The sequence below is a fragment of the Notothenia rossii genome, assembly GCF_949606895.1.
Source record: "Notothenia rossii genome assembly, chromosome: 6".
Taxonomy (NCBI): domain Eukaryota; kingdom Metazoa; phylum Chordata; class Actinopteri; order Perciformes; family Nototheniidae; genus Notothenia; species Notothenia rossii.
In genome coordinates, this window is record NC_136909.1 from 11,829,585 (window position 1) to 11,844,788 (window position 15,204).

The 15,204-nt window shown below is 41.6% G+C and overlaps 1 protein-coding gene across 5 annotated transcripts in view; it reads right to left on the minus strand.

Annotated features, from left to right (window-relative positions):
* The window catches only part of ap1b1 (adaptor related protein complex 1 subunit beta 1), a 33,322-nt gene that overhangs the window by 15,880 nt on the left and 2,238 nt on the right, over positions 1-15,204 (minus strand). For 4 of the 5 annotated variants that reach the window (XM_079690111.1, XM_079690112.1, XM_079690113.1 and 1 more), the window contains exons 3-19: positions 13,748-13,853; positions 13,534-13,669; positions 12,244-12,489; positions 11,135-11,325; positions 10,580-10,801; positions 10,335-10,455; positions 10,136-10,231; positions 9,641-9,756; positions 7,092-7,257; positions 6,290-6,388; positions 4,230-4,489; positions 2,769-2,973; positions 2,139-2,159; positions 1,239-1,268; positions 1,007-1,141; positions 441-586; positions 225-354 (exon numbers count right to left, since the gene is read on the minus strand). In XM_079690111.1, coding sequence (XP_079546237.1) covers positions 225-354; positions 441-586; positions 1,007-1,141; positions 1,239-1,268; positions 2,139-2,159; positions 2,769-2,973; positions 4,230-4,489; positions 6,290-6,388; positions 7,092-7,257; positions 9,641-9,756; positions 10,136-10,231; positions 10,335-10,455; positions 10,580-10,801; positions 11,135-11,325; positions 12,244-12,489; positions 13,534-13,669; positions 13,748-13,853 — 2,426 coding nt within the window. The remainder of the gene's footprint in view (positions 1-224; positions 355-440; positions 587-1,006; positions 1,142-1,238; positions 1,269-2,138; positions 2,160-2,768; positions 2,974-4,229; positions 4,490-6,289; positions 6,389-7,091; positions 7,258-9,640; positions 9,757-10,135; positions 10,232-10,334; positions 10,456-10,579; positions 10,802-11,134; positions 11,326-12,243; positions 12,490-13,533; positions 13,670-13,747; positions 13,854-15,204) is intronic. The other variant, XM_079690110.1, reaches the window with a different exon arrangement.

Below are 15,204 nucleotides of genomic sequence, written 5' to 3' on the forward strand. Positions count from 1 at the left end.
TTATGCAGTCACAAAATGTGTGAGGGGTGAATTTGGCAAACATTACATAGTGCTTCAAAACTGTACTCGCCCCCTGACAATTATGTTGCTAACAATTCATTGTGACGAAGATTCAGTCCCGATTCATAAATGAAAACTAGAAGAAGCAGGGATGCAATGCTAGCGTTAAAACGACAGCACAGTCACATCAAACCCCGGGGGAATGAATAACCTGAAGGGGTTACCTGCAGGTTGTTGAGCGGCTCCATCTTCATGACGGGCCCCACGGTGCTGAGCGGCAGCGCGGCCTCAATGCTCTGGTTCGGACTGATAGGAGTGAGGATCTGGAGGGGACCAGCCGGAGCCAGACCAAAGCTACAGAGCAGCGAGGAGGGGAAACCAGAGTCACAACAGGTGTATTTATACAGGAATATCAGCACTTTCTTAGCCGGCGATCCTACCTGTTTCTGTTGAACTGGATGGCAAAATCACTCATGACACTCATAGCTTTATTGTTGAGTGTCATCTCCATTTGGATGACCCCAGAGCGGCGGACAAAAGTGCCCGATATCTCCAGACCCTTGGCCTTCATGGCTGGCAGCCAAACCTGGACAGAGATCAGTTCACTTATTAGGGAACCCGACATTCATGTATTTTTGTAATATACGATACGATAATACTTTATTGGTCAGATCAAGTCTGAAATTTGACTTGCGTCACAGAAGCTCCATGTGTAACATCAACATATACAAATGTGGAGACGCATGAAAAGCAAACAAACATTTAACATAATTACTGAGAGAAAACATTTGTTCTGGGATTCAGCTGTGTGTACTGTGAGGATTGACTGATGTACAAAGGATGCTTCAGTCTGAATATTGAATCGCGGGACCCTGTATCTCCGATCAGATGGTAGCAGTTCATATTCGTTGTTCAGAACATGGTTTGGGTCCGAGATGATGTTGTCGGAGGTTGTTATGATAGGCCGAGTCATACATATGTCACATCCCAGGTTATCAAGACTCACTGCTTTAGGGGGGATGTAGGTTCCCATCGTCATACCACCACCTCCGAGATCAAACAGGTCGTCCAGACCGCCGCTGATGGGGGCGTTGAAGGAAGCTGGCATTGCAGCCGGAGGAGCTCCGAAACCAGCCCCCATCTGTGGGCCGCAATGCAACACGTTACTCTCACACATCTCAACAGCATTTAGTACTGAGAAATCTAAAATCAACAAAAACTCAGACAAGATGACTCACAGCAGGACTTCCTCCAATGTCTCCGCCAAGCTTTGTGGGAAGGGAAGAAGCACAAAAAGATTCAGGTTATTTAATGGTACGACATTAAATCATATCCTGGAGGATGGTTGAATGGGGGTGAGGGTCTACGACATGTATGATTAATGGTGGCTATGAGGATTCACTGTTTACAGGAGACAGCAAGAGGAAGTAGATCGAGGTAGAGGAGGGTTTTCTTTTGATGTAACTGACCTTTAGCTGCCTGTACAAGTCAGGATGAGTGGTGTGTTCAAATGCTACTCACTAAAGGTTTCTATTGACTGATGACAAGGTTGGGGGTACATTGAACAAGTGGTGCAATATAGTGACTCCACACACTACTGTGCATGGAGGACAATATTTTGCAGCAAAAACAAAAAAAGGTAAGATTTAAGATTCAAATCTCACCCCGAATGGAGTGGGACACAAACCATCTAACACTACATTTACACATGTACGGATCACGTCTGGAGAGAGAGAGGGGGGGGGGGGGGCTACGCAGAGAACACAGTGGTTCAACAGGGGATAAGAGGGGTTATAGGCTGTTTCATTTACTGATCCAGTGTGGTCTCCAGGAGCAACCTCAGTGGGGCTGTAATCTGGGGGCGATGGGGACTGATGCGGGGGCTGAGGAGACTGAGGGGTGTCCGTCCGCAGGGGGATGGGCGGCTGGTTGAAAAACACCCCAGAGCCCAGAGATAAGAAAAGAGATGGACTTGAGGATTTAACAGCATGCTTACTGTAGATGTCACAGAGATAAACGATGACAGACGATGGATGGAAATGTCATGAGAACTTAAAAACAGCAGTGATTAAATCAATCTTCTGAAATGCCCTGACATGGTTTACAAAAAATGTTGCCCTCTCCCTCCATGTAGTTACCGGCTCAGACTCATCCCCCATCTGCAGGTGCAGCAATGAACGAAAGGAAGGAAAACACAGCAGAGTTCAAGAGAAAAATTATAAGAAAAGCACCGAAAAGGGAGGAAAGAAGAAAAATAGATGTTCCTGTAATATAGGTCTATATTTCTGTTGCTGTTGTAAATCTGTCTTTTATAGAACACTCCAACTTATCAAGAACATGTTATATTGTGTGTTCTTTGTGGTACATGACTTTTCTACTGTATATATCTAGATATGTATGAATATTTGCTGTTTATCGTTTTTCCTTATTTATGTTTATACGTTTCCACGTCTGCCTGAACACATAGCTGCCGTGACAAAATGTGAAATATCTATCTACTGTCTCCATGTCCCACTGCTTTATATTTTGTTACTGTCAATTGTCTTTTTATGCTGCTGCAATGCAAACATTTCCCAATTTGGGATCAATAAAGTAAGTGTGTGTGTGTGTGTGTGTGTGTGTGTGTGTGTGTGTGTGTGTGTGTGTGTGTGTGTGTCTATAATCTATCTATCATTGAAATGAAGCCAATTATTTAAATAAATAAAGATGTGTGATGGCCTTTCAGGACCTGATAGCTTTACTCAAAGGGCGCCGTGTAGAAGACCTACCAGGCTGTCCAGTCCTCCACCCAGAAGGTCCATAGCTCCCATCTGCATGCCAGGGGCGGCGGCTGGTGGGGGTCCGGTGCTGGTGGGGGGGGTCAGGTCCAGATTAAGCAGATCTCCCAGGAGGTCTCCCTGGGATGGGATGACAGCGGTGGGCGCCTCAGAAACAGCAGCAGAACCCGTATCTGGGCTCTCAACACTCTCCCCACTAGCAGGAGAAAAAACCATGCAAACAAAAGAAATTAATTTGTTTATGTCATTCATATGAATCACTGTTTTGCAAATTAGATGTGTATATATGATACGTTGCATGTAAAGGCACGAAGGAATGAAGAGCTGCACAGTTTGAAACTGCTAGAAAGTGTGTTAAAGCAGGGTCTATGCAGGAATCCTGAAGTCAGATGTAATACCTTTTTCATGCATTTTAAGACCTCATCGCCACTTGGAGTTCTAACCGGTTACCTTGGCGACACACTTTACCTCACAATGACTATATACAGTATTGATTGTCCTTCCTCCTTATCTTACAACCATTTGGACGCAAACTTGCATTTCCCCATAACGATGTTGCTTAGCAACCGGCGTAAACGGACCTTCGTGCGCTATCAAGCAGTGAGCGTGCGATGTCCTGTTCAGATGACGTCAAATCCAACGGGATGCCATAAATAAACTACACAGAATCACACTACACACCTACGCAATGATTACATTCAGGCAGACTGTGGAATACAACGTCTTTGGACAATTCATATACTTATTGATAACAAGCTAAAAAATGTAATACCTTGGAAAATAATAGCATTAATTTTTGCTAAATAGATTTATCAACTTTTAATACTTTTTAAGACCCCGCGGACCCCCTGTGAAGGAAAACACAATTGGGTTCCCACACCTTCTTAACGATCAAATATATATATATACTGAGAGACAGAAGGCTTTAGAAAGAGAGTTTAATGTGTGAAGGCTTTTCAATTAGTTTCATTAGTGATGGCAAAGTGCATGAACACAGCAGAGCACAACACTCTATTGAGCCTTATCAATGAGCTGAAGTGCCAAGTAAAATACAAATGGAATGACCCATGTCTATGCAAATTACATTTAAATAAAAGAAAGCACTTAAGAGGTTAATTGAGGCCTTCAGACTAATTCAGCAGCACTTACGACGGTATGACTTGCTTGAAGTGAATAGGTTTGCCCTTTCCTTGTTGATTGGATTTTGAATCTTTATGGTTTTTGTAATTATAAGTCGCTTTGGATAAAAGTGTCAGCAAAACTAAATGTAATCTATTCAGGTTGATTTGAGGTAACCCTAACCCTTTTACTATGAAAAAGGCCTTTTTCACAACTTTCAAGGATTCAAACGACTCATGGAAAGCATCGAATAATAGCAGAATCAAGAAGCTTAATCCTCTGAAGTAAAACAAACCCATTTCCTGCTTGGTTCAAAAGAAAAGGAGGACTCACGATCCAGCGCTGCTGGTGAGTCTCTTGTGCTGAACGCCGCGGCTGCCCTCCACGAAGGCACTGGGGGGCTTGTGGTAGACGGAGGCCAGAGTCCCGATGTGGCAGATGAGCTCCTCCAGCAGGGTGGGCTCGATCAGATCCGTCTCCTCAGAGATCAGGGGCTTCTCAGCCAGGACCACCTCCTTGGCAGCCACTGGGTCTGTGGAGAGCAGACGCCAGTAGATGTACCCGCGGTCCCTGAGGTCGGGGTTATCGGAGTCCTGCAGAGAGACGGAGGAAAGAGGATTATCATAAATGAAGCATGCTTAATGAATACTTCATGTTAAACTCTTCTTTGTCTTTGCTCATTTAAACCGAGACAGATCTAGATTTATGTGCGGCGTAAAATGTTAAAAAATGCAGATGACATGTGGGGCTCTAAAAGGATGGGTTTGATGAATAAATGATACATTTTGTCATGAGGTTGATTTAAGTTATGAGGCTCATTTTACACGCTGCTGCTCTCTGCCTGTCAAAAGCAGGAACAACATGTTTGAATGTATTCATCTGGTTCATCCAATGATGTTGCACACATGGATATTAACCAGTTTATGCTGTAAATTAATCAATATTAACTAATGATCTTATTCTCTCCTTCTGTGCAGAATATAATGTTCACTTTTAGGTTAACATTGTATCAGAGTGACTGAAACCATAGTTGATGTCATCTTACTATTCTTATTAAATGGCTTAGTTGAATACTCGATTCTGATTGGTCAATTCAGAACACGTGACACGTTGTTAATCCAGAACAGACAGACCGCTGTCAAGGACATATTGACCGTTGTTAAGGACGCTCACATCTGCACAAAGAAGTCCGTTCGATTGAACTGTATACAGTTTGGCACTGGGACAAGGGAACAGCGGAGAAGTAACGGGGCAGAAACCCTCCTTTTTACGCAGGGGTCTAGACATAGACATCAAGCGGCGACACATATTCAGTTGCCAGTTCCTTTGGCATTAGGTCAGGGATATGTAGATACTTTCCAAGGTTTGACATAATGAATTGTGCTACTTTTAAAGCAAGCAACGATGTTTTCAAATCTGTCATCAAAAAGGTCAGCAGAAACGCTATCGAAGCAGTTCCTGCCGTTGCTAAGGAGGATCAAGAAAGAGAAAGTAAAAGAGGGTGAAAGACGGAAGAAGGCAGAGAGGAAGTAAACTAACAGGAACACGGTATGGGCTCTGCAGAGTTTAGGGACTTGTTAGTGGATCAGAAACTGTGAACAGAGTTGGAAAGTGCCGAGTGCTGCTATAAAGTTGTTGTTGTTGCAGTTCCAGCTGTTGGTGCTCCGTGGAATGGGTTTTTGTTTTCTAAGCGGAAGAAATACAATCATTTTTAAGTCAATAAAATAATTTCAATTAATATTGGGAGTCGAGTCGTTAGTTTGTTAGTTTAGTACATGGCCGTGTAATAAGTGGGATAATGTGCAGCGACTTGGTCATTCAGTCTCATCAAGAACCGTCCGCTCCGCGCCGGGCTCTCTGATGAGCCTGTTCTTTTCCCCATAATGACGCCTCGCTGCACATTATCCCTTACATCAATAATGGAGGACAAAGAAAGACAACTTATTATTACTGAGGTGATAACATTATACATGATTACAATTCATCAGGATCTTATTCATGGTAATACTACAATTAGGTTGATCGTTTTATGTAAATTCTGAAATCATAATCTGGTGTTATTTGGCTAAATAATACTTTTCCGAATTAAATGTGCAAATGCTGGCAACATAAAACCATTAAAACACAATTAGGGTAACAGCCAGAACCACTGCAGTCATTACTAAGGGAAGAAGGGAAGCTTAAGGCTCATATTCATATTTTCATTACCATACTCCAGAGCCCTGGAACGATTGACTAAAATAGACCGCCTTGGAAAAGAAAGCAAACTCAAAAAGTGATGTCTGAATAGAACATGCAACACAAACGTAGATTGCAAGTTTAGAGTAGTAAGTGAGGATGTTAAAAGCATGTTGAATATGATGGTAGAAACATCACAAAGTGTTTCATCTCACCTGTGTAGCCAGGCTTAACACCTGCTGCACGAGTTCCTGGGTCTCCGTGGGCTTCTTCAGGAACAACTTGACGATTGCCGTCAGCAGCTGCAACTGCACCTAGAGGACAGAGCGAACACAAACCATGCGTTACAACATGCTAAGTTCAAATGTAGCGAGTGGAAGTCAAATGGTCTTTAAAACAGCTCTAAGGTGTATCTGAATGATGTTTTAATAATGGCCTGCAGTGAACCACAGTAAACACATTTAGGTTTTCCACCAAAGCCACAGCCTTCTAAACAGTAAATATTCCAACTACTAATGAAACCTGCCGTTACAAAACCGCATCAAATGGAAGGTTTTATGCATAATGAATTTATTTTTACCCACAAAATCACTAACCGAAAAGGCTCTTCGAGGCAATATGTAAATGCATCTATTATTCAGGGGAAAGTGGTCTAACGGAGAAGAGCCTGTTCTTATCCCACACTCTCTGTGGTGCGACACATTTCAGAGTGAGATATGGCTGCTCTCAAATGTGTCCCTGAGCCTGATAAGAAGTGTTTCTATAACTCCCATGACCTCTTTATAAACACAGTAAATGGACATATAATAGTCATCTAGGATACTTTCATTTCCATCACAGTACCACAGAGTGTCAGTGAAACAGAACCCGTTTTCTGCAGCACTCCTGTGTGACATGCCACCTTCATTTCTACTGCCCTGCAGCAGCATACCCGTCGCTTTAATGGTTTCCAGGAACAAATACCAATGTGTGCTTCGTACTGCCAGCACTGTTCCCCCAAAACTATCCTTAACCCACCTGAGTGCTTTCGTCATGGAAACCCTCCAGAAAGCTCTCCAGCAGCTCGTCGGCGTTGTCGATGCGTTCGGCGTACTCTCCCACGATCCAGATCATAGCGGCCCGGGCCTCAGGCTCGTCCAGAGACTCCAGGTGTTCACACAGGGTGGCAATCACACTCTCGTACCTGGAAACAGTCGCACAAAGTACAACACCAACATGTATTAGGAACAGAGGTGGGAACAAGTGCAAATACTTTGTTATTGTACTTGAGTACATGTTTCTGGTATCAGTACTTTACTCCACTACTTGTTTTTCTTACGACTTTTTACTTTAACTTCTTACATTTTGAACACAAACACCTGTACTTTCTACTTCTTACATTTTCTAAACAGGCTGATTACTTTAGTTTTAATATGTGTTTGGTGGCGTGATCATTATTATTTAGAGTCATTGCGTGCCTATTGATTTGAACACGATCCGTGTATCCATAATTTCCTGGTCTTCTCTAAAGAAGAGCGACCAATGAAAACGTTGTCATGTTGCCGTTGTTCAGCATGGAAACATTCATTAGCTAACAATGACATTATTGTTCTATTAATATAAAGGGAGGTCAGGTACTCTTTAAAACAGCTGCTAGTTATGGGTACTTTTTACTGAAGTACATTTCAAAGCCCTTACTAATTTACTTTTACTTGAGTAAAGAAGTTTAGTCCAGTGGTTCCCAACCTTTTTTCCCAAGAGCCCCCCCAAATGACTCCGGTCGGAAGTTGCGCCCCCCCCCCCCCCCCCCCTTTAAGTCTCAAAAATGCTACAACTATTGTCACAAACTGGATGAATGTGAAGTTTTTTGTTAAAGGAGGATGAAAGTGTAATTAAGGAGCACTATTGGAGTGACTTTGATGGTTATTGGAATCAGGATTCATTCATTTGGATTCCCGCTGTATGAAGAAATTAAAGGACGGCGCAAGTGGAACCAATTCACAAAGGGATTAAACTGTTTAAATCACATGCTCAAAGTAAGCCGGATTTTGCCGATGTGTTTATGTGGATTGAAAAGTCGTAAATAATCTACAAAATGGAGGAGACCGATCTGATCGGAGCAACTGTGACAAATAATCTGAAACCGGCATGGGCAGTGACTATGTTTTAAAAATGCGCTTATCCCGAAAAGCCTGGTTTGGACACTTTACGGGCAGAAGAAACATTTCTATTAAAGAAAGAATTATACATTTCTGTCTTTTTATGCCTTTAATAGCTACTAACTTCAAATTGTATTCAAATGAATTAATCAATTATTCTTTGTTTTATTGTAATGTAGAGACAATCATGTATTGCTTTACAATATGTAAAAGAAAAAAAAAAAAAAAAAGTCTAAATATGATATTTGGCCTCAAATCATCTGAGGCCTGGTGCCCCCCCTGCGATCTTTGGCGCCCCCCAGGTTTAGTCAGTACTTCCACTTTGACCAGAGTATTTTTAAACGAGTATCTGTACTTCTACTTGAGTAAAGGATGTGTGTACTTTTGATTAGGAATGGCAACTATTTCACACACACACACACACACACACACACACACACACACACACACACACACACACACACACACACACACACACACACACACACACACACACACACACACACACACACACACACACACACACACACACACACACACACACACACACACACACACACACACACACACACACACTGTTTGTTCTGGCAGCCTGACAAATGTAAATCCAATATTTATTCTCCTTTTATCTCTGGGTGAATATTTCGATTGCTAGACGCTCAACCAGCAAATGTTTTTCTGCAATCGTTGATTCATTCATGCGGTTGAGACATTTTTGATCCAAACCAATTGACTCATAACGAATGCATTTACATAATGCTTTTATTACAAGATAGCCTGAGGCGGTAAGATTGAGTTGATATGTAATTAATAGAAAATGCAGAAGTTTGAATGAGTCATGTAGCTAAACGCTCGAGCCATGTCGAGCTGGAAACTTTTGAAAGCTGCTCCCTTGGTGACTCGCTGCTGACTTTGAGTTGTGTGGGAGAGGACCGTGTCATGCTCCATGAATCTACCTGGTTTTATGAACTGTCCACTATTAACACACTCTGTGTCACTGAGGAATCTTTTCTGGCCCAAAAACCTCATCTGCATGCATTTCAGGATAAATGCAAATCTGAAACCACTTTGTCTGTGGAATGAGCTTTCACTCTGAATATGTGAGGGCCAGGGGAAATGAAATTGAGGGCAAGTGGAGTGGAGTGCAGGGTGCAATAGAATGCACGAGTAAATGTGTACACCAACCAACAATGCAAAGCACAAAACAGTTCATGCATCTGAAAATGTCTCAATTTAAACGGGCGGACTATAAAGCCTCGTCAGACTTTGATAGAGGTGTAAGGTGTTGTCATGTCATTTTGAGAATAATAACAGCAGAATCAGTTTCCACCAGTTCCTGATGAATGATTGATAAAGATTTGAATCTGCATAGCGGAGTGTAAAGAAATAATGTGAAAGGACCACACTGATGTCTATCACTGAACGTACTTGTTGGGGTACTTGCGGAAGATGTCCTTGATGACCACGATGGCCTCCTGCACCACATAGTTGACCTTGGTCTGGATGAGGTCAAGCAGCGTGCTGACGCAGCGCTCCGCTGATTGCTAATAAATGGAAAGAAGAATAAATCTGTCATGACTGGGCTGCAGAAAAAAAACATATTTATTGTGTGCTTTTAATATGCATAAATAATATTGTCACAATATAGAACATATTGATAACAATTAACATATTGTTGCATACGTAACAATCTGCTGAATAATAAACCTTCCATCAGTGTCAAGCTGTCAAAGTCCTACATCTCCTACAGTTATATCAGTATTAACAAACTAGGCTTACAGTGAACTTCTCCAGAAACGTGTAGTTTGAAACTAAGAAGGAGGAATCTTATAAATGATGTTTTATTGCTGTGCGACATAGCTGACAGTTACAGAGAAACACAAACTAAGCACATGACAGCAGCGTGATGTAATCTCCACTCACCTCTACTTTGATGGCACAGCGGCCAATGGCCCTGACCGCTTTACGGACAAAGTCCACATCCACCTCAGTGGCGTACTCCTTCAGCTCAGCCAGAACCTACAGCCACACAGAAATGCATTAACATGTTTTGCTTTCTTAAGGCACCCCAAAGATAATGGTTTTCACACACAGTGAAGTTTTACAGCTGTGGATGCGTTACCTGGGCGATGTTAGCTTGAGATGCTAGGCGGATCATGATGTCCAGCTTCTCCAGTTTCACATAGATCGGGTCATTGTACTTCACAAAGAAAACCTTCATCTCGTGTTTCAGGATCTCCGGGCTAAAAATGTAAATAATTCCGTTATTTGTGGAGAATGTGCCATGCTGCAGTAAAATGCTACTTTTACTATGTTATGATATTCCCAAAGTATAAAGAATACCACATGTTATCTCCCCACATTTACCGTCTCTGTACGATGAGGTTGATGTTTCGAAGGGCCACATATTGTAACTCGGGCTCAGCAGAGAGGAGCGTGACCAGTGGGGGGGCGAGCTTCTTCAGGAGGGTGCCATAGTAGTCCAAGTCTTTGGGCAGCATCTCCATGAACTTCATTAAAACTTTAACGGCTGACAACACCACTGCAGAGTTGGCGTGGGAGAGCCGTGGGGTCACACGCTCACAGATGCTGATATCGGGAGAGAAAAGAGAGAGAGGGAAATGAAACCTGTGTATGTATGTATTATTATTATTATTATTATTATGTACACTTATTTGTATTTGTTTGTTTGGCGTTATGATGGTTAAAATCGGATGACCATCTTAGTTTCCATTTCATATAGCACAGTCAATTGCATGAAATGATGAGCTGTTTTATGTATGTTTTGAGTGTGTGAGGACCCCAGGAAGAATAGCCAATGCTCATGCTAGTGCTAACGGGGATCCTAATAAAGAATAAGAATACAAACTCGGGGTGAATGCGTGTATTTGCCATGCATAGTTAATGAAGGCTTTCTCTCACCTCTGGGACTCTCGGTCGTCACGAGGTGAGTAATTGGCCAGGCAGTCGAGAATGAATATCTGTCCCCACTCTGTGCACTCGTTCAAAGCCGTCAGCAACTTGTTGATGGTCTGAGGGTTCAGGTCCAGTAGATTGCTGTTGGGGTGAGACTCTGCTATCTCCGACAGCGCCGCCACTGCATTCGCTACAACCTGAAGAGGAACACAAAAGTGAAATAAATGATAGAGATTCTTATAGATGGATAAATGCCAGCAGAACAATTGAAGCCCCCAGTTATTATTACAATAAGCAGTATTGTATTTCACTGTACAGCATTTCAATTCTATTATTAGCTCATCTTATTTTATTTTAAAGAAAAGCCAAAGGCCCCTTAACCTATTCGGGTGGCCCACGCATCCACCCCCCCCCTCAAATAAAAAAATACATGCGAGTTCATGGCTACTGTAGACAACGTTCTTGTTGCTCTGTGTTGCGTTGGTAATGAGTGAGACACACCGGAGATGAGGATCTGTGGGGTTTATTCTCCCAACAATATAATTTAGGCATTTAGCAGACGCCTTATTCCAAAGCGATTTACAATGACCAATTACAGGGACATTCTCCCTGGAGTAACTGAGGGCTAAGTGCCTTGCTCAAGGGCACAATAGTAGTGGTGTTCCAGGCGGGACTTGAACTCGCAACTTTCCGATCATCAGCCCACCTCACTATCCATTAGACCACCACATGTTTTTGTTTAAAAAATAAATAAATGTATGAGATCCATTTGTGGCGGATGTTATTTAATTGTGGCGGCCCGCCCCAAATAAATCAATGTACGGGAAACACTCTTGCAACAATTCTCTTGTTTTACTCAGTTTCTTCTTGCACTAAATGTATTGTTTTTATTTAAGTCTTATATATATTTATGTTGCCTTGTTGTAGGAGCTGTGAGCCCTTTGAACCCGTATTAAGATATAAAGTAGAGGTCATTTTAATAACACAACTTGGGCAACATGTTGAAATATTTGTATGCCAGCAGAGGGGCTAATCAGGGAAAGGCAGAGCTGGGGCTTGAAGCCAGCTGGGTCAAATCTGTGGAAATGTGTCTGGTTTAGACAAAGAGGTCGTACCATGGGGTTGGAGTCAGAGATGAGGTCTTTCAGGGTGTCCAGGAAGCCTTGGTCCTCCACCAGCTGGGCGTTGATATCATGGAGCTTTGCGACACACACAGCGGCCGTCTTCCTCACATACGGGTCTTCGTCCTTCAGACATTTCCTCAGCGGCTCACAGAGGTACTCGGTGATCTTGTCCACACGGATGCAACCCATTGTGCGAACAGCAAGGGCCCGGATCAGAGGGTTCAGGTCTTCACAGTCCTAAATGACGGTTCAAAAAGGTCATCATTTTCTCGTTGTTACTCTGAAACAGATTTGAATGTATTCAACATGTATTTGCATAAGCATTCTGGAAAGAGTTAAAGGGAAACTCTCCACGCATATTGCAACGAATCACAGCTGGTTCAAAATCAGGCACATTTGTCATCGTATCGAGGTGTCACTGCTATTGTAGTATGACCAAAGGGAAGAAAGAGGAATCGATCTTCAAAGGATATACGGTTGGCTGTGTTCAACTTAAACGGATACTCCGAGGGTTTGTAATTATCTTGTTGAATTCAGAGGGATAATGGAGAGTCATTTCTCACAGCTGCGAGTAGCCCAAAAACAGCGTGCATGAGTAGGTTCAAACGATCAAGAGAAAATGCACTGTATCAAAACAAGGTACTTAAATACTTTCATTATAAAATCATTTTTGGCACAATAGGAACTATTGCATCGACCAAGCAAGCAAGCTCTTACTCTTGCACTCACAACTCTACTTCAAATACTGTTCTAGAAATATAAAAATAAAATATGTTTTACAAAAACCCCCCCACTTTAAATGTTCTTTTAGTCTTTATTATTTACCTACCTTTATATTGTTTTATTTATTTTATAGGTCTTAAAGGATTTAATCTTATTTTATTAATCTAACCTGCTTCAATAGCAATATCTAGTTTCACGTTGGTCTTTTTAATTTTTTTATCGTTTAACCTTTATTAGAATTATGGCATTTTTATTACCATTATCTTTATGGGGTTTTATATTTTATATTGTTGCATCGACTCAGTTGTCTCGAGTCTTATCTGTCTGAGAGAAACCATTATTTATTTTATTTGTATTATAATACATTTAACCTCCTTGTGTCTATTAACCTGATCACAAGTTATATTTTGCTGCGTTTCAAAGTTCTTAAATAATCTGAGGGGAACTTCTTGTTGTTTGTTTTTAATTGCGTCATTCTGTAAAGCACTTTGAGCTGCACGCGTTGTATGAAAAGTGCTACATACATAAAGCTTTATTATTGTTAGTACTGAGCTTTACCTTTACGAAGGTGTTAACAGCCATGATAGCCATGTCTGGCTGACTCTTGGCGTAGTTCATCAGGTACAGGTAGACCAGCTTCTTCAGCTCCAGGTTGTCCGTCTGCATGCAGTTCACAACATCTGGGAAGAGCGCACTGAAGGAAGGACAAGGTGTCGTTATCCTGCATTTCTCCAGTGTGGATGTTTCATAGATATGCTCTCCTCTTACTCACCTGACATCCTTGCCAACTGTCATGGATGCAATGACCTTCTTCACAGCCTCTTTCTTCTTCTCTTTCTTATCACTGTTTAGCTCCGCCTTGAGCTCGAAGATCTCCCCTGCACACACAAGAGAAAAAAGCCAATCACACACCATGTAACCCATTTGTGAGGTGGGACGTGAAAAGGAGAAGTGGGCAGCATTGGGCTCTTTGTCAGCGGAGTCTGATATTTCTGGGAGTATGAGTGTTTTTTTTTATACTAAAGACTTTGAGGTTATAGTAAAGCATCCATCTAGGGTCCAAAGTGAACTTTCTGGTCTATCTGCCAATGGCTGGTAAACAAAACACTTTTAAATGGCCATAAAACTACATAAACAATATCATGAAATACTCATTGTATTACTAAAAAAAAAAGCAGAACTGGTCTCACCCATTCATCTGTATATTTTCTTTTAACCTTACTTCCATCATGCTCTTCAATTTCATTCTATCTACTGTATGTGCCTCCACGAGCTGCCAGACTCTCTTTGCACAGATTTTTCAACCAGCTATTTGCCAACATTTAAATTAGGCAAGGGGCAGAAGATCATTTTAAACAATGTCCCTTCCACTGCATTGTTTGTGTAACCGTCTGACTAAGGTAGCCTCTTCTTACCATTATTAATATATCAGACAAAACTTCCAGATCTTTCAGTTAACATTCAAAGAGTTGTATAGTTGTGTAGAGTGCATCCTTGACAACCCTTTTAAAACCTGCTGCATCTTTATAGGCCTTTTAGCGATCAATGGCTAGAGAGCTTTTAATGCAAATCAGCAGCAGGATGTGCAGCTCTTGCATTTGGCGTTTTAAGTATCTGAATAACAGCTCCGATAACATGGCAAATGAGAGTGCCGCCCGACTGTTGACAGGTATATATGTTTTCTTATTCAATATGATCTTTGAACAACTTTCAAAGCAAAACTCTGTATAAGTGTGTGCTTTACGTGTGCGTCTGCTTTTTTGGAGCGAGTGCATGACAGTTAGAATTGAGTATCAATTGGATTACATGAAATGTTGCATACCTTTGTTTGTGGCACATATATAAACAAATATATATTCTTATTAATATCATAAACATTTTAAGCTAATCTTTGATTTTCCAATCTGTTCAGATGTTACGTTGCTATTTTCCAAACTGAAAGGGACTAAATATTTAATCGCATTGTTGTGATGTTTTATATGCATGACGATATACACTTTTACCACTCAATCTTTGGCTTAGATACAAGTCTACTGACTGAGTCTCCCAGACTGTGTAAACAGCTTGTAACTCTCAATCTCCTTAAAGATGTAAGCTAAAGGCTTCCCACAGCAACATTGGGCCGATCCACAACAAAAGCACATACTAGAAGAATCATGCCCTTAACTCTCGAGCTATCCTTACAAACAGTAGTTAGCTATCACTTAAACTCCTCTGTTTGCATTTCCA